This window comes from Musca autumnalis, unplaced genomic scaffold, assembly GCF_047663935.1.
Source record: "Musca autumnalis isolate F117 unplaced genomic scaffold, ASM4766393v1 scaffold_1, whole genome shotgun sequence".
In the NCBI taxonomy this organism is placed as follows: Eukaryota; Metazoa; Arthropoda; class Insecta; order Diptera; family Muscidae; genus Musca; species Musca autumnalis.
This window is the reverse complement of record NW_027411644.1, coordinates 249,035,758-249,059,544: the sequence shown is the minus strand read 5'-3', so window position 1 is coordinate 249,059,544 and position 23,787 is coordinate 249,035,758. Positions and strand designations below refer to the sequence as shown.

The 23,787-nt window shown below is 35.5% G+C and overlaps 1 protein-coding gene across 7 annotated transcripts in view; it reads right to left on the bottom strand.

Moving 5' to 3' along the window:
• The window catches only part of Atg16 (Autophagy-related 16), a 611,817-nt gene that overhangs the window by 4,298 nt on the left and 583,732 nt on the right, over positions 1 to 23,787 (bottom strand). For all 7 annotated transcript variants that reach the window (XM_073960676.1, XM_073960678.1, XM_073960677.1 and 4 more), the window contains 3 exons: positions 2,216 to 2,516; positions 2,060 to 2,144; positions 1,634 to 1,777 (listed from right to left, as the gene is read on the bottom strand). In XM_073960676.1, coding sequence (XP_073816777.1) covers positions 1,634 to 1,777; positions 2,060 to 2,144; positions 2,216 to 2,516 — 530 coding nt within the window. The remainder of the gene's footprint in view (positions 1 to 1,633; positions 1,778 to 2,059; positions 2,145 to 2,215; positions 2,517 to 23,787) is intronic.

Sequence of the window (23,787 nt, the reverse complement as noted above, 5' to 3'; positions counted from 1 at the left end):
AACTCTCGAACGGATGAACCGATTCGATCCAAAATTTGCCAATCGTAATATTTTGCCCAAAGTTAAATCAAGTTCTCAGATGGGCTTTAGCGGTCCACTCCTTTGGGTATCTCCCCCAAAAAAGTTCAAAACTTTTCGCTAAAATGGTGCGTACGATAACTCTCGAAGGAAGTAACTGATTTGGTGCATACTTTGAATATCGTAATATTTCTATGAGATATAGATTAGGTTAGAATATGGACTATATATGTCCACTCCTTCGGATACCTCCCACACCAAATTTCGGAAAAGTGCAGATTAGGACCTCCTCTCGAATCGTTTTAATTTTTTTGCAAAATGTTGCCCTCAAGGCCCGTATTACAGTGGTACAAGTTTTATCAGTGGCAAGTCCATACTTTTTGAGAAAATGACCCATAAACTATAAAAAAACCCGACAACTCCCGGACCGAATACTGCGTTGGTCCACACTTTGTATATCGTAATATTTCTTCGAATATTAGATAAAATTCGAAGATGGTGCTTATAGGTCCACTCCTTCCCGTACCTCCCCCACAAAAGTTCGAAAATATTCGCTAAAATGGTAAGCGCAATATCTCATAAACGGAGCAACAGATTTGGTCCAAACTTTGAATCTCGAAATATTGTGTCCAAACTTAGTTTATGTTGTTTCCTTAGGGTACCACCCACACAAATGATTAGCATTTTTGAACTGTGGTAAAGGGTCTGTGCGAGAATCCTTTGAAAATTTTTACCGAAGGTACTCCTAGTAGCCCTGTTTACAGCGATATGACGATTTTCGTGGGCAAGTCGATGTTTCGGCAAAGCCGACTAATACTTTTTTATTTGTTTCCATACTGTTTCCCATTAAATTATAGCTTTTTTACACAAATGGACATTTTATGTAACCCAAGGATTTTTTTTGTTAATTTTGGAAAAAAATTAAATTGTTTGAAAAAATACTACGGACTAAGCAACCATTGTTTGAAAACATTTTTTTCCAAAAAAATTATTTTAATTTGTTGTATTTTTATGGTTATTATAACTTGACCTTGAAAATTATGAAAATATTTCTATCCGTTAGATTGTTTTTAAGTGTGGAGTATTACCCCAATAGCTTAACTTCATCATGACTCTCTATTACAGCGAATAATATTTTTACTAATGAATATCATGATTTCATCCCGGCGAGGGGAATTATCAATTTGCTTTTCAGCTTTTTGATAAATGAGAATCACACTCCCTTCTCGGGATGAAATCTTGATATTGGTAGCGCTTAGTAAATTTTTCAAAACAAACAATATTTCTATCCGTTCAAAAGTTACAGAGTTTTGACCAGGAAAAAAAACGATTCTGAACCACTGTGCTCCGTTTGTCACCTACGAAAATGCTTTTTACTTTTAAAAATGTGGGTATATGTATGTAATACAATTAAGTCCACCACTCCAGTTATTGTTTTTTTAACAGTCGTAAATTGAACTTATATAGCTGTTGACAAAGCAACTGCTCCTCCCATACTTGATTTTTATCAATATTAATTGCCAATTGAGAGGCTCCACTGTTAAACATTTCCACAAGTCTACAACATTAAAATATCGCAAATAAAAACAATAACAACACAGTCTAAACAACTTACGCATGTCCCTTTAACTCGCACTCCAAATTGCCCATGACATTCCAAATATAAATAACGCCATCCGATGAACCACAGGCGATTTTTGTGGCATTCATATTAAATGAGGCACGGGCCCAATCACAGCTAAGTTTAAAGTGTTCATTGCTGGACAAAAGGGAAAAAGAAGAAAACAACAAGTTAACAAATATAAATTAACAAGCAACTCAATTACAACAAAGTTGTGGGCAATATTAATTAATTAAACAATAGGGGTATTCAAACAACAACATAAGTACAAAAATATACACATATGAAATTAAATTAATTTATATTATTATTTAACACAATTCGACTTCTCTTATTACCGCTCAGCATGAATACCCCATTTAATAATTAACTCATATTGTCCACATCCAAAAAAAATATGGAAAAATATATTCAACTTACGAGAATGTGGAAATAACTTGATTTTTACGTAAATCTAAGAGTTTTATCGTATCATCACGTACTGAACAAATGAGGTAATTGCAATCTGAAACAAAAACAAAATCCATTAGACACTAATTGAGTAAATTGCGTATTTGATTTTATCTCTTCGCTTACCTTTTGATAAATCCAATGAGGTAATTTTAGCATTCATCAAAATATCATCGGCTTGCTTTTCGGTACGTATATCCCAGAAACGGATCTTTTTGTCATAGTGACCGCTAATAATGGTCGAACCTAAACTATCGGAGGTAACGAGATCATTACAACTGGATCCGGCAAACTTTGTCTCTATACAGGCTATACTACGCAAGTCCCAGATTTTTAATGTTCGATCATGACTACCGGTTACAACTTTTACTGGTTCTTGGATATACTTAGCTGCCATAACTTTACCGCTATGACCGGTTAAAGTGTGCTGAAATGAAAAGAAGAAATCGAAAACATTAAAGAATAAACAAGGGTATTGTGTTTGTATTTTACATAAAAAATGTTTATAGGTTTATTAAAATTTCCGGCATGGGTGACATAGGGGATGGAAGATACCAAGGAACGGTCCTGACCGATTTTAACATGGCAAAGCCCAGGATTTATCTTGGTCCCTCTTTCATCTCTAGTGGACACTGACCTCCCCGTGGTGTCACCTGGGGAACTGCCTTTAACACCCGTTAAAGATAGTGAGCTAACATGTGCCGCGCGTTCACACATAAGAACGTTAAAAACTTGGATTTGGGCGTCGGGTTAGTAACCCTCCCCTAGAAAAAACAGCCTACTATGAAAAAACAAAAGACAAGAAAAACAAACCCCTCTAAAGTTGACGAACCCCGCAAACGTTTTAAGGACCATGATCTGCGAATCTGCACCTGGAATGTTCGCACTCTTCATAGAGAAGGTGCAGTCTTCGCATTGGCAGACGTACTTGAAAAGTACAAGGCCGATATTACTGCCATACAGGAAATACGATGGATTGGGTAAGGCGTCATAACAACACCTAAAGGTGACGCACTGTATTATAGCTGCCATGATGTAAAGCATGAGTTTGGTTGCGGATTTGTAGTTAGTCGGAGACTAAAACATCTGGTATTCAGCTTCACCCCAGTGAATGAAAGACTTGCTGCAATTCGAATAAAAGCTAAATTCTTCAACATCAGCTTTATTTGCGCTCATGTTCCCACTGAAGAAAAGGACGAACAGACCAAAGATATATTTTACGAGCGCTTAAAAGAAACATATGACCGTTGCCCTGCCCATGACATTAAAATTATTCTAGGCAATTTTAATGCCAAAAGTGAAATCTGACAATGGTATGAAGCTGATAGACTTTGCAGCTGCAAGAAACATGGTAGTTAGCAGTACTAGGTTTAAGCATCTCGATATTCATAAGGGCACCTGGCTGTCGCCAGATCAAAGAACAAGAAATCAAATTGATCACGTTGTTATAGATGGAAGACATTCATCGAGCGTGGTGGATGTACGATCGTTCCGAGGCGCAAACATTGACTTGGACCACTACCTTGTTGCAGCAACCCGTCTAAACGTTGCAAATAAAGCACGAACAGACACAACGCGGAAGTTGGACATCGATAGGCTGCAAACACAACAGATAGCCACAGCATATTCCACTCAACTAGCCCAATTGCTTAATGAGAGCACTCCTTGTCCCGATAACATAACAACACAATGGCAAAATATTGCCCACTCCATGCAACCAGAGACATCCACAAAGGAATTCATGGTATGAACAGGAGTGTCGTGGTCCTACCGAAGAGAAAAATGCGGCATATAGAGCCACCTTACAATCAGTAGCAACGCGTAGCGCACGAGAGAGATATCGGGAGAAAAGGAGAGAAGAGAAACGTCTTTTCTGCAAGAAAAAGAGAGAAATGGAAAAGCGGGAGTGTGATAAAATCGAGATGTACAGGAGCCAGAATGAAGTCCGAAAATTCTACCAAAGAGTGAAACATCAAACAGATGGCTTTGGTACAGGCACATCCTCCTGTAGAGATCAGCAAGGCAATCTGGTAACAGATCCAGATAGCGTGCTCAGGATATGGAAGGAACATTTTTCCAATCTGCTGGTATCCAATAGTAGCGAAGACGATGATACCACAGATCCAATCCCAGAAGATAGTATAGAATGTATACCGCCCGGCCAAGATGAGGTAAAAACAGCAATAAACTGCCTGGAGAATAATAAAGCAGCAGGAGCTGTTTAAAACCGGAGGCGACGCGCTGATAAGGTGTATGCGTCAGCTAGTTAGCACCATCTGGCAGGAAGAACGCGTACCCGACGATTGGAACCTGAGCATCCTATGACCCGTCCACAAGAAAGGAGATAAGACTGTATGCTCCAACTATAGGGGCATAAGTCTTCTCCCTATTGCCTATAAGATAGTGTCAGGGATATTGTGCGAACGACTAAAGTCTATGGTCAACGAGATAATTGGACCATACCAATGCTGCTTTAAACCTGGCAAGTCCACCATTGACCAGATATTTATCCTGCGGCAAATCCTGGAGAAGACCCAAGAGATGCAGATCGACACATATCACCTTTTTGTCGATTATAAAGCAGCATTCGACAGTCCCCTCCGATAAAAGGTATTCCATGCAATGTCTGAATTTGGTATCCCCGCAAAGCTCATCCGGATTTGTAAGACGACTTTAACTGATACTAGGTCCTTAGTTAAAATTGGAAAGAACCTCTCCGAACAGTTCAGTACCAAAAGAGGTTTCAGACAAGGAGACAGCCTTTCGTGTGACCTTTTCAACATTGTGGTGGAAAAGGTAATACGAGATGCAAATGTCAAATAACTGGCACAATTTACACCACATGTTACTTGCTTATGCTTATGACATAGACATCATGGGGTGATCAGTAAAGGAAGTAACTGATACCTTTAGGAAGGTCGAAGCAGAATCTGCGAAAGTGGGTCTGGCGGTAAACGGCGAAAAGACCAAATTGATGGTGTCGACGCGCAAAGCGTCCATAGAGCTCGGACCAACTGTGCGTATACCTCGGCACTGCCATAAACACAACAAACAAAATAGAAATAAACAATATTAAATACGGAAATGTTGAACACTGAAAATGTTGTTATACTAATACTTATATTAATTGATATTTAATTTTATTTAAATAATATTCGTATTGCACCTCTATACATTAACAGCGACCCACATTTTACATTTCAGATTTATTGCTTTACTTATTCCCTAAATACCGCACAGTATTTAAACATCTTTTAATTCGAATTTTAAAAACTGCAATTTCATATTACTGTTGCATCATACCTAGAGCCCTTATAGGTCCTTAACAGATTCTGTATTCAAAATGGACACATTCGATTTTAAATCGTGTTTTCATTTCAGTAAATAGCTGTTCGTTTGTTTGTTTTTCTTTGTTGCAATGGAGGAAAACAGCGAAAGTGTTGCAAGTGAAAGATATACAGTTTCAGTCCATCGAAAGGGTCAACATTTTTTGTGGAACATATTAACCGATATTTTAAAACTTATACCTATTAAATGAATTTCCTTTTTTTTAAATGTCACTAGCGGACCCGGCGAACTTCGTCTCGCTATTAAGAGCTCTGTTCCTTTACGTTCAAGAATCTTCAAGTTTTACCACTTTTTACTCGAAAAACGTTCCTTTACTTCAGACACAATACAATTCATATGGGAGCAGTTTACAACTTTTACTACTTTTGCCGGTTTTACCATTTTCAGAAGTAAAGGAACAGACCAAAGGAATAAAATTTCATACAAAAACTCAATTTTCGATTTTTCCAATTTTCCGACTTTTCCAGAGAGATTTTCCAAAATTTTCTTCCGTAAAGACCTTCTCCTCGAAAATACGAATAACTGACAAAAAATTTTACAGAAATCGGCCTAGCCGTTCTCATTTTATGAATTACTATACATTTTTTACACCATTTTTATATATATAGATTTGTAACCTTGTTGTCATAAACTCAATTTTAATAAAATATTTACTTTAAATAACATTTTTGGGAGTCTGTAAGGACATGAGTTTCATATAATTTAATGAAATTAATTTTAAATTAATTAATTAATTTTTAAAACCATATACTTTTGTGAAATTAAAGTTTGTTTGTTGTACTTTTAAAACCACAGTTGTCTGAAATTCAAATGAAATAAACGATATTTTTGTTTGTTTTATACACGTGTATTAAATTAGTACTAATTTATTAATTTTTAGTTTTCTACATATTTTAAATCGAAAACATCAGTTATCCACTGTAACTATTTATAACACACACAAACTATTTTCGTCTGTTGTGATTTCAATCAGAATAAATGTTCTGAGTTTGAGTACAATCAAATCACTCACTTCACAACGAAAAATCAAAATAAATAATAATCATTCTGGATGATCGTCCCGTTTGAAGCAATCAAATATAAGTTCGTAAACAGAACAATCAATCGGTCGTTTTGTGCATTTACCCTGTTTTTGTTCAGAAAAAGACTATATTTTGTTTTTTGTATATTCGTTACACAACATACAAAAACACAAAACACAGATTTTTCTGAGCAAACAGGGGTAAATTTAAAAAAATGACTATGAAAACGCGGCAAAATCGATTAGTTGTCAATGAGAGCCGTACCTAAAATTTTCTGAGCGACATTTTTGCAGAACATTTCGAACCTGAAAAACGTCATCTTGTGGTACTTTTATATCGGCTCTTAAACTAAAGGACGAAAAGGACATTGAAGGAAGAGAGTTAGAAGGTCGAAGTTCTCTACGAAAATAATCTTCATTCGATTTGACTGAAGACATGTCATCTCAAAAATAAGCCATACAAACCGTAAAATTTTTATTGCATTTTAAATGGCGCTTGGCAATGTGCACTTCAAATCAATGTTTACGCAATACGTATATCTATTTACATTTCCATTAAACATATATATTTTTCTTAAAACATTTTATATTTATAACTTATAAGTATTCTTATTTGAAACGGTTTTTTGATGTGTTCTTTATCTGCTAACGCATGTCTAGATAGAACGGAATATTCTTTGATAGCAAACTAACTTTGTTTAAGCCCAAAACAACACCATACATTTTTCCGATACGCCTTGAGGCGTCTGCAGCTACTACTACAATATGGACATGAGGAATATACAACAGGAAATTAATCAGCGCTCTAGTTGTAACAGCTACAAACTTTGCAAATAAAAAGAAGAAACATCGCCACAATCAAAAGTGCCAAGAATTCGCCAAGACATTGTACAGTATCAGGAACACTGAGTATAAAAGGTTAACACAGATTATAAATAAAGTTTCCATCCGTTACATGACATGACATCCATGCATATTGTAATTTAAAATACCTAAAATAAGTTTGAAAAATCAATAACGGTTATGTCTAGAGTACGAACAAACAATTTAATGATATATGAAAAGTCCTGTATTAGCCGGGCTTGCCCCATATTAGACTAGCCTTTAACGTCGTTGCCCTGATAGACGAAAAAAAACATGGCATAGAACAAAATATTTTGCACGTTTCTATGCAAGAACGATTGCGAGCCTACTAAAAAGACCTTTAAATACGGGCCACATAGTGGCAAATCCAGCTGAGAACGAAATAAAATAGAAATATGAAGTGTGTTTGAAATTGAAAAAAATCCACCTTAACTGTTCAAAAAATAGAAATGGTTTCCCGCAGAACACAGGTCCTTATGAAATGAACAAGTGTACTTAATTACTTACTTAGCTGGCCAATTACAGAACATTTGGTCCATAAGCCGAACTAAGAAAAGATCCAATTCTCTCTGTTCGTTGCTTCGCATTTTGGAATAACGCGTCTATCCATCTCTTTTTCCACTTGTTCGCTCCATCGAAGCCTTGGCCTGGCAGTTCTGCGTGTACCGCCACGTTGCCCGTATTTAAACGCCCTTTCAGCGGGTTCATCATCGCTTATACTTATGATATGGTCTACCCAACGCAATCGTTGCATCTCGAAACGTTCATCTATACTGATGTCGTTATATAGGTGATACAGCTCGTTGTTCATACGACGTCGATATTCACCGTCAACGCAGATTGGCCCGTAGGTCTTTCGAAGAAATTTTCTCTAAAATGCTTCAAGCACTGCTTGTCTGCTTGCGCAAGTACCCAGGCTTCGGAAGCATACATCAGCGCGGGTAGTATCAGTGTTTTGTAAAGCGTTGTTTTGTTTGACGAGATGTGGCCTTGTTATTAAACTGCAAGCCAAAATAGCATCTGTTGGCCAACACAATTCTTCTAATTTTTTGAAATTTTGCCTGTTAGGGCGAAGATCATTTTTTTTAATGATTTTATTAATTTTCTCGTTTAGAGTTAAGCTTAATGATCTGAAATTATTTGCAAGTGAAAAAGGAAAGCCATGGACTCGAACCCACATAGTCACCAAATTACGTTACCTGGTTTCATTGGTGGTAAAGCAAATCTTCGGACGTATCGACTATGTAATGGCTTCTCTGTCCTAGTACTTATTGTTTTTCAAATGCAAATGTGTTTTTATACATTAACGGATATTTGGCCGTTGAAATGTATTTTCTTCACAACAACCGCTTTTTGCGATGCCTTTGAAGTTATGAGTTTTGGCTTTGAACGCTAACACGCCGTGACAACATTTTTTTGATATGTTTTCAAGGACGTGGGTTCAAATCCCAGCCGGGCTCAGCCTATTTTTTATTTTTTGAAATTTTGCCTGTTAGGGCGAAGATCATTTTTTTTAATGATTTTATTAATTTTCTCGTTTAGAGTTAAGCTTCTAATTATTTCACAACTGATGATGTTTGTTGTGTTTACGGCGGTGCCGATGTAGACGAAGTCTTTTACTACCTCAAAATTATAGGAATCAACTTCCACTGTTGTTCCCAGCTCTATGGACGCACTGCGCGTCGACACCATCAACTTTGTCTTTTCGGCGTTTACTGCCAGAGCCACTTTTGATGATTCTCCTTCGACCTTCTTAAAGGTATCAGTTACTTCCTTTACTGGTCGTCCCTTGATGTCAATGTCATAAGCATAAGGAAGTAACATGTGGTTGTTTATATATATTGTGCCACTTCTTTTGACCTTCCCACCTCGTATAACCTTTTCCTGTAGAATGTTGAATAAGTCACGCGAGAGCCCGTCTCCTTGTCTGAAACCTCTTTGGTACTAAACTCTTTGGAGAGGTTCTTTCCTATTTTAACCTGAGGACCTAGTATCAGTTAAAGTAATCTTTCAAAGACGAATGAGCTTTGCGGGGATACCAAATTCGGACATGGCTTGGAATAACTTTGGGCATTGGGGGCTGTCGAAGGCTGCCTTATAATCGCCAAAAAGATGGCAAGTGTCGATCTGCATCTCTTGGGTTTTTCCCAGGATTTGCCGCAGGGTAAATATCTGATCAATAGTGGACGTGCCAGATCTAAAGCAGCATTTGTATGGTCCAATTATTTTATTGACCATAGGCTTTTGTCGTTCGCATAATATCCCCGGCACTATCTTACAGGAAATAGGGAGAAGACTTATGCCTCTATAGTTAGAGCATACAGTCTTGTCTATTTTCTTGTCTACGGGACACAGGATACTCAGGTTCCAATCGTCGGGAACGCGTTCTTCCTGGTGCTTACTAGCTGATGAATACACCTTATCAGCGTTTCGCCTCCGGTTTTGAACAGCTCGGCTGATAAATCATCGGCTCCTGCTGCCTTATTATTCTTTAGCCGGTTTATTGCTGACTTTACCTCATCTTGGCTGGGCGGTATACATTCAATACCGTCTTCTGGGATTGGATCTGTGGTATCTTGGTCGTCTTCGCTGCTATTGGAAACCAACAGTTTGGAACAGTAATTAAAAAAATTACCTTGCTGGGCTCTACAGGAGGATGTGCCTGTACCAAAGCCATCAGTTTGCCTGTACCAAAATCATCTCTTTGGTAGAATTTTCGGACTTCATTCTGGCTCCTGCACATCTTGATTTTTTCACGCTCTCGCTTTTCCATTTCTCTCTTTTTCCTGCGGAAAAGACGTTTCTCCTCTCTCCTTTTCTCCTGATACCTCTCTGGTGCGCTACGCGTTGCCACTGTTTGTAAAGTAGCCCTATACGCCGCATTTTTCTCTTCGGTAGCAGCACGACAATCCTGGTCATATTATGGATTCCTCAGTGGAGGTCTCTGGTATCCAAGTATGGATTTTGCGGCTGTTTGCATGGAATTGGTAATACTTTGCCATTGTGCTGATATGTTATCGGGACGAGGAGTGCTTTGATTAAGCAATTGGGCCGGTTGAGTGGAATATGCTGTGGCTATCTGTTGTGATTGCAGCTTACCCATGTCTAACTTCCGTGTTGTGTCTGTTCGAACTTTATTCGTTACGTTTAACCGGGCTCGTACCTTTGCTGCAACAAGGTAGTGGTCTGAGTCTATGTTTGCTCCTCGGAACGAACGTACATCCAACAAGCTCCATGAATGTCTTCAATCTATCACAATGTGATCAATTTGATTTCTTGTTTTCTGATCTGGAGACAGCCAGGTGCCCTTATGGATGTCAAGATGTTGAAATCTGGTGCTGCTAACTACCATGTTTTTGCCGCTGCGAAGTCTATCAGCCTCATACCATTGTCAGATGTTTCACTGTGGAGACTGAATTTTCCGACTGTTCGGCCAAAGATATTCTCCTTTCCAATTTTGGCATTAAAATCGCCTGGTATAATTTTAATGTCATGGGCAGGACAACGGTCATATGTTTCTTGTATGCGCTCGTAAAATATATCTTTCGTCTGTTCGTCCTTGTCTTCCTTGGAGCATGAGCGCAGATAAAGCTAATGTTGAAGAATTTAGCTTTTATCCGTATTGTAGCAAGTCTTTGTAAAAAATATTAGATTTCACTGAAGACAAGCTTGAGATCGAATGTTTTAACTTCCGACTGCACCTTCCATATAAAGAGTCCGAACATTCCAGGTGCAGATTCACAGATCATGGTCCTTAAAACGTTTGCGGGAGTTATCAACTTTAGAGGGGGTTGTTTTTCTTTTCTTTCGTTTTTTCATATTAGACTGCTTTTTCCGGAGGAGGGTTACTAACACGACGCCCAACATGAACAAGTGTAATAGTCGAAATTGGGAAGATATATTAAACATATAGAGAGAAGTGGAAATTTATTCTCAGTTTGACTTATGGGACAAGTGTTCTGTATCGGCCCACCTAAGAAAGTAATATTCATAGTTCATACAGTAGTAAAGGGTGTTAAATACAGCTCCCCTGGTAACAATTCTGGGAATTTCAGTGTCGTCTTAAGATCAAATATGTCTTGGACGTTGCAGCCAATTCGGACCGTTAGATGCTATCTATGATCGCCCCATCATAACCAACTAGATGCTACAAACAATCACAATGCATTTCATAATACCGTTTCATATTGTACATCCGTTACTGTAATCCGAAAGTGTTGTATTAAAAAATTGGATTTTAATCGGTGCAACAAATTCACATGCCGCATGTTAGATCAAACGCACACACAGAGAGACGCATTCTGATGCACCAGAATAGGCAATGAAAATTATTTATGAGATTTTTATGTTTCGTAGATGTTGTCGGCGGTGGTTGTGGCATGATAACGTTTCGTGTTAACATTTTCAAATTATTGCCTAAAATTGTAAATGTTCTTTTGATTCGTGTGGCCACTTTTTCCTGGCGTCATCATCATCTGTGTCTATATTGTGGTGGCATTGAACAAAGAGGTGCCCGGTGGCCAATGCTAACCAAAGCAGTAAACGGGAGCATTTTTTCTATAATAGTGGCGCATCATCATCATCGTTGTGAAAAGTAAAAATGTTTCGGTAATTGTTGTTCCGTGGAATTTCCTCAACTAAAATAATCTTCGAACTCGTGGTGGAGAGGAAAAAAAAGAAAAAGGTTAATTAGTGTTTTTCCTCTACACGGAATGCAACAACCAACTAACCAAATGGTTGTTGCAAGTGTTCATATTTTGGCGTTTTCCAAAGTATAACACGGGGTCAAAACAATAATTAACATTTTTCATATTTTTGTAGGAAGAAAGTGTATTTATATTTGGTGGTTGCTTTAGAACTATTCCATACTAACGTGTGCTTAATCCCCTTTTTCCATTTATTCTTTGTGTTGCTACAGTTGCTTTCTTTGTGGCGCTATAATTATAGTGTGCCTGATAGCCAGTGAATATGTATTGCCTTCTGATATGATTTTAAAAACGCATTTAATTTTTTCAATGCACCCTTTTTTCTTTGCTGCTTTCTTCCATAATGATAAAAAATTAATGAAGTTTTTCTTTTGCTTGATTGCGTTTGGTGTTTCGTGTTTGTTTGTTTGTTGGATGAAAAGGAAATGTCAATACTGACCCAAGGCTATAATTTCCATTTCAAAAGGTATCAGCATACCTTTCAGAAACATTAAAAATATAATTAGCAACAAGATATTGGTAGGCTACAGGTTCTTTAATTGTTTTTTTGTGGTTAATGCATAACATTTAGATTTCCGGGAATATAAAGAAATTCTTCATAAATTATAATTGTTGTTAGTTTTGGCTCATTAATGATAACAAAAGTTGTTTCTTTACGAACAAAATCAGAAAATTAGAATGTATGCTACATTAGTTTATTAAGTTTGCGATCAGATCGTGTGCATGATTTATAATTAAACTAGCAGACCCCGGTCCGCGTTGCTGGCCGCCATAATGAGTTTTACTGACAACTTTTTATCGACTTTATGCTTGACAATTCAAAAATAGGTATTTTCTACCTCACTTCTTCGGTCCATTGTCAAACCGAGAAGGATTTTAAATTTATCAACAGATTTTGTCTGTAAACTTTCTTTTCTCTTTTTCGCCAATTTGTGAATTTTAGGATTTATTATCGTCCATGTCCCTGTCTTTATCCTAAAGCGATCTAATTATAAAAGTAAAAAAAAAACGGTTAAATCGAATTCTCCCGCTTATTGAGACTTATATGATTTAGCTTTTCATGGCTGATGGGCCGTTGAACCTCACCATTTAAGTACATTTGTAAATATATAGTTTTTCTTGATCGGGGGCGCAACCATCGCTGTCTCGAAAACTAATTTGCAACCCGATGCACTCATAAGTTTAGCAAATATAGCGATAATAAAATTATAGGCCCCGAAATTCGTCTACAAATATATAGCATTTTGGACCACGGGACATTCCTAAAAATTTTCTGAAAATTAGGTTCAGTAGTTTTGGAAAAATAATGTTTTTGAAAAAGTCGGCGTGGTCATCAGATATAACATATTAAAAGAGTAGGCCTGGGCCGGTATTTTGGCTCCAAATATGTACCTAGGGTGCACACAACTTCATTGCCTACCAAAATGTATGCTGAAACCGATATAGTCATAAGTTTGGCTTATACATATAGCGTTTAACAGAAAGGCATGGGAAAGGTACCCTACCTCTTCCGAAATTCATAAAATATACATAACAACGGCAAACATTGAGCTTTTGCTGCAAATTTTATGAAAATCCCTTCAGTAGTATTGGAGTTGTGATATATTAAAATAAAAACAGGCGTGGTCGGGCCTACAGGGCCTAAAGAAGTACCTAGATTGTAGATTAATCCTTAAATTTTTAATCCGATACATGCCTAATTTTTGCAAATATAACGTTTTTTTTTTACAATATCGCATAGGGAAGTTACCCCGCCCCCTCTGGAATTCAATAAAATATGTGGTATGGGGCGTGGTAAACTTTTCTTTCCAAAAAACCTAAGTTGGGTTATGACAGCATTTGATTTTTATTCATAAAGGTAAGGCGTTTTTTTTTAAATATGTCCCCTTCAAAATTCAAGAAGATATGCCCGTACATTCCCTGACATTTTCAGTAGTTTTGTAGATGTAACATATTTTAAAAAGTGGGTGTGGTTAAGTCTTTGGATCCTAAAAAAGTGGGTAAGGTCGGAGTCACAACCACAATTGTCTCGCAAATTAGCTTCCAAATAGATACATTCGTAATTATTGTAAATATAAAATTTTTAAAAAAGTAGGATATATGAGAAGTACCCTGCCCCTTCCGAAATTCAACTGAATTTGTAGCCTATTTTAAGCGGGGGCCATCCCTGTACATTCTCTGACAATTTCAGGAAAATCGGTTCAGTAGTTTTTTGTAGAAAAGATAAAAATTGAAAATTGAAAAAAAAATTGGCGTAAAAATGGCCCTGGTCAAATTTTCTTTGCATAAAAACCCAAGTCGGGTTATGGCACACATTTTACAGAAAAAATGATCGAAATCGGTCCAGCCGTAAGCCATAATCTTACGTTTTAAGTTTACAGATTTTTTTTCGGTAACTCAACAAATGTTTTAGAGAGTCGAACAACTTATCAAAAACAATAATGAGTCGAAGGTACAGCTCTGACCAATTTTTAGGAACTATAGAATTTGAAATTTCAATAAGTAAAAAAGTATCAGTCGGCTTTGCCGACAAAGATATACCCTCAACCTGTGTGGATTGAAACACTTTTTTCCCAAAAAACGTATGTATTTAGGGTGGGGTTTTCAAAATGTTGGGCTTATGAACGGACAAAAATATGGATTAGATTAAAGCTCAAAAATTTGCGGGAGATATCCATATATATATTTTTACCTCCGGTAAAAATTTCCAAAGGATCCTCGAACAGATCATAAACTACACAGAAATGTTGAACATTTGAACATAAATTAAGTTTGGAACAAAACGGTTGCTACGTTTATGGTATATCGCGCATACCATTTTAGCGAATATTTTCGAGCTTTTGTAAGGCAGGTTCCGGAAGGAGTGGACCTATAAACACCACCTTCGAATTTCATCTAATATTTAAAGAAATATTACAATATCCAAAGAGTGGACGAACGCAGTATTCGGTTCGAGTTCTCCAGCCACTACCTATGGTGGCATATGGGTTTTTACAACTTTCGGGTTGTTTTCTCAAGAAGTATGGACTTGCACCGAATGCAAGTTGCTTTAACAAAAACTAAAGTGATTCGAGAGCAGGCCTTAAAGTAAATTTATCCAAAATTTTGTGTGGGAGGTACCGGATGGAGTGGACAAATATAGTCCATATTCGAACCTGATCTATATCTGATAGATATATTAGGATGTGTAAAGTATGGACCATATATAGGATATAGGATATAGGACCAAAATAGCCAAAATCGGCCAAATATACATATCGAAGCTATATCAAAATCCGATCTGATTTTCACAAATTTTTGTAGAAATCACATTTCCTTGGTTGCACTATCTGGCGGTCTAAAATTGCAGATCCTTTTTGCTTTTTTATACTGTTGTTCAACACCAAACATCTTCTTTTCTTCTAGATATATTTTCCTTTGACCGTTCTAGCAGATTTTCAAATTTTAACGTAAGTGCATTTAACCGCTTTCTCGAAAATCGTTTTGAAATTATTAACGAAGGGGCAAACATGGAATTTCAATACTTTTGCGGTCACTTCTCGAAAAAATATTGCTAAAACAAATTATATGTTTGGATGCAAACAAATTATATGTTTATGTGCAAACAAATTATATGTTTGGGTATAAACAAATACGAACCCAAAAGCAAAAAAAAAAAAAAAAAAAAACAAACACATGCACCAGTGGGCGCTTTTTGAGAGCAAGGGAGCGTAAATGTCAATGTGAAACACATGGAAATGCATGCTCACTTGCTCTCAGCAAGCGCTCACTGGCTATCTCTAACATATGTACCCAGCAAACCAAATGTCTGATGTCCGACAAGTCTGAACAATTACGGAAGCAAAGTCGTTCAGATTTCGTTACGATTTCTAAACGATTTTTCGGACAGGAAATAGTACAGATTTTGTACAGATTTCGTTCCGATTTCGGAACGAATGTCGGAAAGAAATTTCCTTTCCGAATTTCCCAAGGATTTTCTTCAGATTTCGTTACGAAATCGGACCGAAATCGATCCGATGTCGCTCCGACATTTCGTTCCGAAATTATGTCAACCACTTCATACAACTTTCGTTAAGATATCGTTACGATTTCGGATCAGATTTCGGATGTATGGTCCGAATTTTGTTCCGATTTCGTTACGATGTCTGTACGATTGGTTTGCTGGGTATACACACATTTATAAATGATGGTGTTTTATTGAAAGGCATAGAAAAAAAGCAAAAACACAACATACGCATAGGTACATCAACAATTCCAAAGAAAGACAAAACAGACTTTAATAAAAGAAAAAACTGAAAGAAATAACTTATAAAAAGCCGCACTTTTAAAAAGAAAAAAATATATAGAAACATCGTTGAACGCTTCTCCTTAGTTGTGAAATAAAACACATTTTCTTCCAAGTTCAAATCATCAGCTGGAAATCGGCATATGGAATGAAATGATTGTATAACACTGTATGTACAACAAAATTGAACTTTTTTTAAAATTACAATAAACCCCGCACAGATTATGAAAGAGGACCGAAAAAAAGAAGACACGTGTATCGGCGTTTTGAAAGTTTACGTCGAGAAGTAACCTAAATAGGCGTGGCAAATTCCTCCCATTTCTACAGGTTTTGGAATATTCAACATCAGATTCCTTGGAATACTTGCATTTTAGGTATAAAGTGTCTTTGGCAATATTACTGACAACAAAATATTCTACAAAATTATATAAAATTTTACTATAGGTCCCTGAATACACCAAAACTCTAAATCGTACCTAAACGCCAGGAATCTGCCAAATGCAAAATCACGTTTTAGGGTTAATGTTGTACTTTATCTGAGTTTATTAAGTTTTGTCCCACAAAACTTCATTCTAGATAGAATACGTCAAAGACAAAAAAATCTCCATCAAATTTCAATATAAGTCGCCGAATAAATGAAATATGTATTTGCAATATATATCAAGAAAATATATACATCAAGTTCGCCAACAAAACACCCAAATATTTTTTTTTTGAATAAATTGTTCTCTTTTCGAGTTGATGCATGAAAGTAACTGAAATTTAGTTCTAGACGAAAGGTGCTAAAAGAAGAAATATATACACAAAGTTTCATTGTAAGTCCCAGAACAAACTAGATATCTGAGTAAAATACTTTGTTAAGAAAATGACGTTACAAAATTAGATATTATAGGTAGAAATTATTTGTTAAACTTTTAGCCTCTTAATTAAAATTTATTCCATAGTGAGGCAAAATCTCCTAAACTACCTGAAATGTTCCAAATCAAATTTCATTATGAGTCTCTGAACAAAAGAAATTTGTAGCTATTTTATTTAGCATCTCCAGAAGCTTTCGCTTTTTATATATGATTTAGGACCATATTATACCGTTTTTATTCGCATTTTCGTTATCTGCGGTCACAAAATATATTTTATTGAAGTTTTTTGATAATAAATTCTTTCCAGGGTATAAAATGCTAACGCCGTATTAGCAAAAGCACCGAACAGCTTTGCCTGCTAACATTTCTTCGAAATATGTTTAGCAACTATGAACAACGGCAACATGTAGCAACAAATTTCACAAACATATTGCTAGCGATGCTCATCCTATTTGATATCGTCGCTATAATAAAAAAGCATCATACACGCATACTGATATTTTGCAGCCCACATGATCAGCACATATCAGAAAAGAGAATAAGCAACAAAATTTCAACGGCTTAGCCATGTTTTTGAGATCAGGGTTACCAGCGCAATGCATGAAAAATCACGATATAATTAATTCCACTTTTTCGTTCAAAGGACATGTGAATGCTGTTGCTAATTCGCTGCGACGAATGGTCAGCCGACTGCTAAATATGTAGCGTGGTTGTCGATTATGCCTAACAAAAAAAGATTAGGCGTAAAAAACGAAATAAGCAAAAATGTACAAAAATAAATATGCGTTCGGTTGCTTATTTAGCCGTGTGTGTCAATATTGTGTAGCAGTTGAAGTGTGCAGCTAATGCTAATGCTATTTTTGAATTTTATAACGTGCCATTTATGCGTCCATAGCTGTATATATTCTTGATCTGTGTAAAATTATAAGTCAATATAACCATGTCCGTCTGTCCGTCCGTCCGTCCGTCTGTTGAAATCAAGATACAGGTCGCAATTTTTGAAATAGAGCTTTGTAATTTGGTATAGAAGTTTCTATTACTCCTAGGATGTATTGCAAATGGGCCACGTTTTGATATAGCCCCCATCGGTACTTTGAAGGTTTTAGCCTCAATATTCAACCGAAAACTTTCCTCTGAAATTTGTCGGTACAGGTTCCTATAGCCCCCATAGAACGTGGCCCCAACGTAGCCACATTGTTGTACCGAAATTGCTGAAATTGGGTATTTAGTGTTCTTCATAAAAGAAAGGAAACTACTGTTTCTCTAAGACGATTCGAATTCCAATTAATTCGAATTACAACCAAACTCTTGTTGCTGTAGAACATTTTTGTTTAATTCAAAACAAAAATGAATCAAATATTTTTCAAACAACAGAAGTTTGGTAGTAATTCGAACGAATTTGTATCCGCATCGTCTTAGTGAAACAGGCCATAATTGTTCCATTTAACTTCAATACAACTCGTGGTGGAGGTTATAACAAGTTCGGCCCGGCTGAACTTAACGCCGTTCTTACTTGTTAGTTTTTTACATATTTCTGGAGTTTCGATAAGATGTAGATAAGATGTATTCTAGGATCTATAGTAAAATTTCATGGCGAACAAATTTGTACAATATTTTTATCTGGTACGATCATATTTTATAGGAGAAGAGACCAAAAAGACCCCTTTAATGACTGCCTGAGGGTTAAATAATATGAAAAATGAAAACAGCGGCTCGAAAAACATAAGAACTCAAGGTAAGGTCAAAATCCATTAATTTTTAGAGTTTTGACCAGGTTTTTCGTAAAGCTGGCCAGGGTGCTTCTCCACAAAAGTTCAAAATTTTCACTTAAGTAGAGTTTACCGCTTTCTAGAAAATGATTTTGAAATTATTAACAAAGGGGAAAGCATTGGCTTTCTGACATAATGTGTCCATTTCTTCTCGCACCTTTTCCAAAAAAGTTCAATGCTTCTGTGCTTTAGCTCTCTTCTCGAAAAAATATTGCTAAAACTGTCAAAATATGCAAAACTGAAAGTTAACGTTATGTGAGAGCTATTCCAAAATGTGCGTCGTATTTGGGTCAACTTCGAAATTAAAGTATGTTTGGACTGCACAAAGTTTGGACCAATCATTTACATCGTTCGAGAGTTATAGCGCGCTCCAACCATCCACGCACTAGGCCGACAGATATTAATATACATATCGTCGGTGTCATGCTTAAGTGTTCCATACGCCATTTTCGACTTTTTGAGATATAAGTGGTTTCAAGGGCTTTCGCGTATGCTCATTCTGATTTTTGGTCGGATTTTTCCTACCTGCTTTAGTTTCCCAGATATCCACGTATCGGCCTGAAGTCTTAAGTTCTTTTCAGGTATGAAATTAATATTTTAATAACTTACAAATCTAAAAACACATTCCAAAAATCAGAACTTAAATTTTCGATTTAGAAGGTTTGAGTTTATTGAGGTAAAGATGGGAAAATTTATTTTTCACTTTGCTCCATGTGATTTACAATATTTTGCATTTGTGTCATAAGTGTGGATATGGAACAATTCGACATAGCATAGATGTTCTATATATTATTACTAATAAATCTAGTCAAAAATATATCACGAATATTGTCAATTATTTCATATTCCATTTCAGAAAAAAAAGGATAAACATTTTTCGCGCTACATCAACGATTTTTGATATGTAGGTTAAGAAAAAAAATCCGAGTACGAATCTGGTCGCGAGCCAATTTTTGGTTGTTGCGGACAAAAGTTATGGCGCTTTTATTTCGCTTTTTAAGAAAGAAAATATTATAAAAACGCTAATTACACTATGCAACACTGAAAATGCAAACAACTTCTAGTATGCATTTTTTTAAAGTACATATTTAGACTACAAAAACCCTAGTAGGGGTTTGTCCTGTCAGATCCAGTTCGGATTTTATGGCCTCATCTAAACCGGGCTAAATCTACACTTTTTTGCATTAATCAGGCCTTTATCTCAGAAATGAATAGGAATTTGGCCTTGTTGTCTTTAGCAATATTGTAGCCCTAAACTAGTAGAACTTATCTTTTGAAAAAACCACATAAGAAAAACTCCATATACGGCATCAAAATTTATAAAATATAGAAAATTTTACATAATTGCTGAAATTCTGGTCAGTATCGGCTAAACTATTGGGAGTTGAACCTAGTAACCTTTTGCAAAAATCTTCCAAATAAAGTCCTCGACAATTCTCTACAACATTCTGAAACTCTAAAATGCTTACTTCATGTTGTTTCAGCAGTATTTTGCATCATATCTTTTACAACACGTATTTCAAACACAGTTCACACCAACAGTTTATTCTCGCATTTCGGATTTCACTACATTATTGACATTTTTATTAAATCGTCGTTAAAAAATGTACTGAAAACAACGGCATAGAGGCATTTTACTACAATGACATGTTCTGAAGAGTTGTGTATTACATTCCAGGGAATATTTTTCAAAAAGAAAATATTCAGAAAAAATTAACGGTTTTGGAGATACGGTGCCAAATGTATAAAAATTGTGGAATTTTTGCATATATTTTGAAATTTGAGGCAATAAATTTAGTTTTTCGAGTTCATTATTTTTCCAAATATTTTATTCTTGCCCTTATCTACAAATTTGCTTCAGAGGTCAGAAGAATATTCGCATTGGTTTCAGAGATATAGCCCCGAATTTCTTTAAAAACTCAATATTTAACCGCGTTTAGATGGGGCCATAAAATCAGAGCTGGATCTGACACAACAAAACCAAACTAGGGTTTCTTGTTGTTTGGGTCTGTACTTTCAAAAAATCTTCAGTTCGAATTGTTTGCACAAGATCACCTTAAAAATGTTGCACAGTGTTATTTTAATGAGCACAATTGTTACAAAAAAGTTTTCTCGAAGTGACTTCAGCGAGTAGATTGCATAATACCTGCAAAATGTTACACAGAATTCGCGGAATGTACATAAAATTGATAAATTATTGAATATAAGTCTACTTTTTTCAAAATTAAGACCCATTTAGTGGTCATAAAATTACATAAAAAATTGTTGTGGATCCAAACTTCACGGCAAATCAAATGAGACTGCAATCATACAGATTGGTGTTATAGTTTGGATGTTACAGCCAAAATTAGCACATATTTTGGTCAAAAAAATAATTTTTTGTCTAAAAAAATATTTTTTTCACATGCATTATGTAGTAGAAAATATTGTAAAAATTTATAGGAACACTTCCTCCATTTTGCTTAAATCTCCCAGCAAACTAGACGGATTTTGCTTTATTGACATTCATATTAAAGCTTTCCCATTAGGGAAGCTAATTGGGTTGATGGGGATATATGTCAAAGCTTCTGAAATGGAAATATAGGTCTAATAACGCATTTTTATTTATATGCATTTTAAAATACGTGTAAATCGCGTAATTATCAAAATCTGTTTGTCCGCATGTGATTTTCATGTACAGCAATACCGTATCTTTTTATTTGAATATAGTTTTCCAAGTTTAATTTGGTAGCTAAGATGTAGCATCAGCTGCATCTTAGCATTAAAAAACCTATAAAATATCGCTAATTTGCGCAAGGTGCATACAATTTTTGTCCGCATCCGATTTCAATGTCCACCATGAAAATCTACATCGATATATATCTATTTCAAGGCGACCAATTAAGAACCGTGGATGTAGCATCACACACTATTTTTTGGGATAAAATGAATGTAGCTTCCTTATCAGTGAAGTTTTTAAATCTCTGTTTCCGCTAAAACGAAGATGCTGCACTAGTTTTTTCTTTGCAGTGGAAACAATCCGCAGAAAACGCGATAAAATACCCGATATTTTCAAAAACAATTTTAGGTGATTTTTCTACTTTGGAATTTCTCGTAACTCGCGTTTTAGTAGATGGATTTTCACGAGGAATGATTTGTTGGATCCGGAACGTAAAAAACTAAAATGTGCAATAGAGTAGAGGAAATCGAATGACAATTGTAAAAATTAGGCCCGAAAAATATGATTTTTTGAAAAATGTTCGCACAAAATTTCAGCGTTTGGATGTAGATTTCTATGAAGCTGTGCAGACTACATTCATATTAGTCGTATCAAATAACTCAGAATCGCAAGTACTACAATCCTATATATAATTTTTTGAAAAACCTGTTTGCGGAATGAAGTTAGAAGAAAATTTCAAAAAACACTGTAAATCTGGCTTCAAAATGTCAGCATCATTTAATGGTAGAAGCTGTTCAAATTTTGAAAAGTAATACATTAGTGAGATGATCCTTATTTAGTTCGCTTCTACTTTTACTTTGACAGGAAAATCGAGAGAGGTGTGGTTTACTCACAAATCGAGAGAAAACAAAAAAAGACATGGTGGCTTCAACCCATTTTTACCCATTTTTTAACATAAATATAGCCGCAGCTTCCACCAAAATCATCTTTTAAGGTCAATATTTTTTGCCACGTCCAAAAACATTTCATTTTATCCAAAAATATTTAAATTATATAATATAGAATAACAAGTCGCGTATTCTAAAAGGGTAAACCTTGGCTTCAGCTTGTTAAATTTTCAAAAATATTGGTGATATATATTTTCTTCAATCAGCTCCAAGTAGTTGTGACGCAAACATTAAAATGCGAATATCACAAAACGGGAAAATTGCGTGTGGAACACTTAAGCTCGACACCGACGTTATGTTGAGTTTAAAACCATTATTTCGATGATGCACATTTGCGATCTTATCAAAGTGGACATTAGGGTTATGAATTTTTGATATTTTTCCTCAAAACTGATTTCCTGTAGCAGGGATGAATGAACTTTTGCCTATTAATCACTATGCTATCGTTTATTCCATTGAAATATAAAAAAAGTTCACGCACAAATCGATTTTAAAAAAATAATTTTTTGAAAAAATATATGAAATGAAAAAAAAATTTTTTTTCAAAAAATTATTTTTTGTTGCACGAATGAATAAATATAATCCTACTAATAACTATAATTACGTTTATTTCATTCAAATATTAAAAAAGTCGCGAAAAAAGTCACTTTGAAAAAATTTTAATTTTTTGGTTTTTGTTAAAAAATTATATTTTTGAATAAAAGCGTTTACGACATTTTTACGATTCTCAGAATTGAAGAAAAATAGTGAGAAATAAATTTTATGTCGTTTTAATTATCTCATGTGGCTATAAAGTTTATTTTCAATTATATGTCTGTTTTCAGTGACTTCAAAAAATTGTCCTTAATCTTAATAAATTCATATTTTAAAATCATTTTGTGCGTGAGGTTTTTTCACCGAATCACCTTATAATTAAGATTTTATGTAATCTTATGGCAAAACTCATCACGCTATGATACAGGGATATGAGGTTGTAAAAAAGTCATAACCCTAGTGGACATACTCTCTATTGCCATAAGGCAAGGTATGAAAAGTAGACGTAACGCAGCTTTAGGCTTAGACAGTTTGGAAAAATTGTAGCGAATGAGACATCTTAATAAAATTCTTAACTTTATATTCTTCTATATGCGCCCTATTATACGTAGATTGCATTAAATCTAAAGTCTAGCGTATGGATGGTGATTTTTTGGGTCAAATCTAACAGAAATATAATGTTACGAATTCAAAGAATGTTTTCTGGTT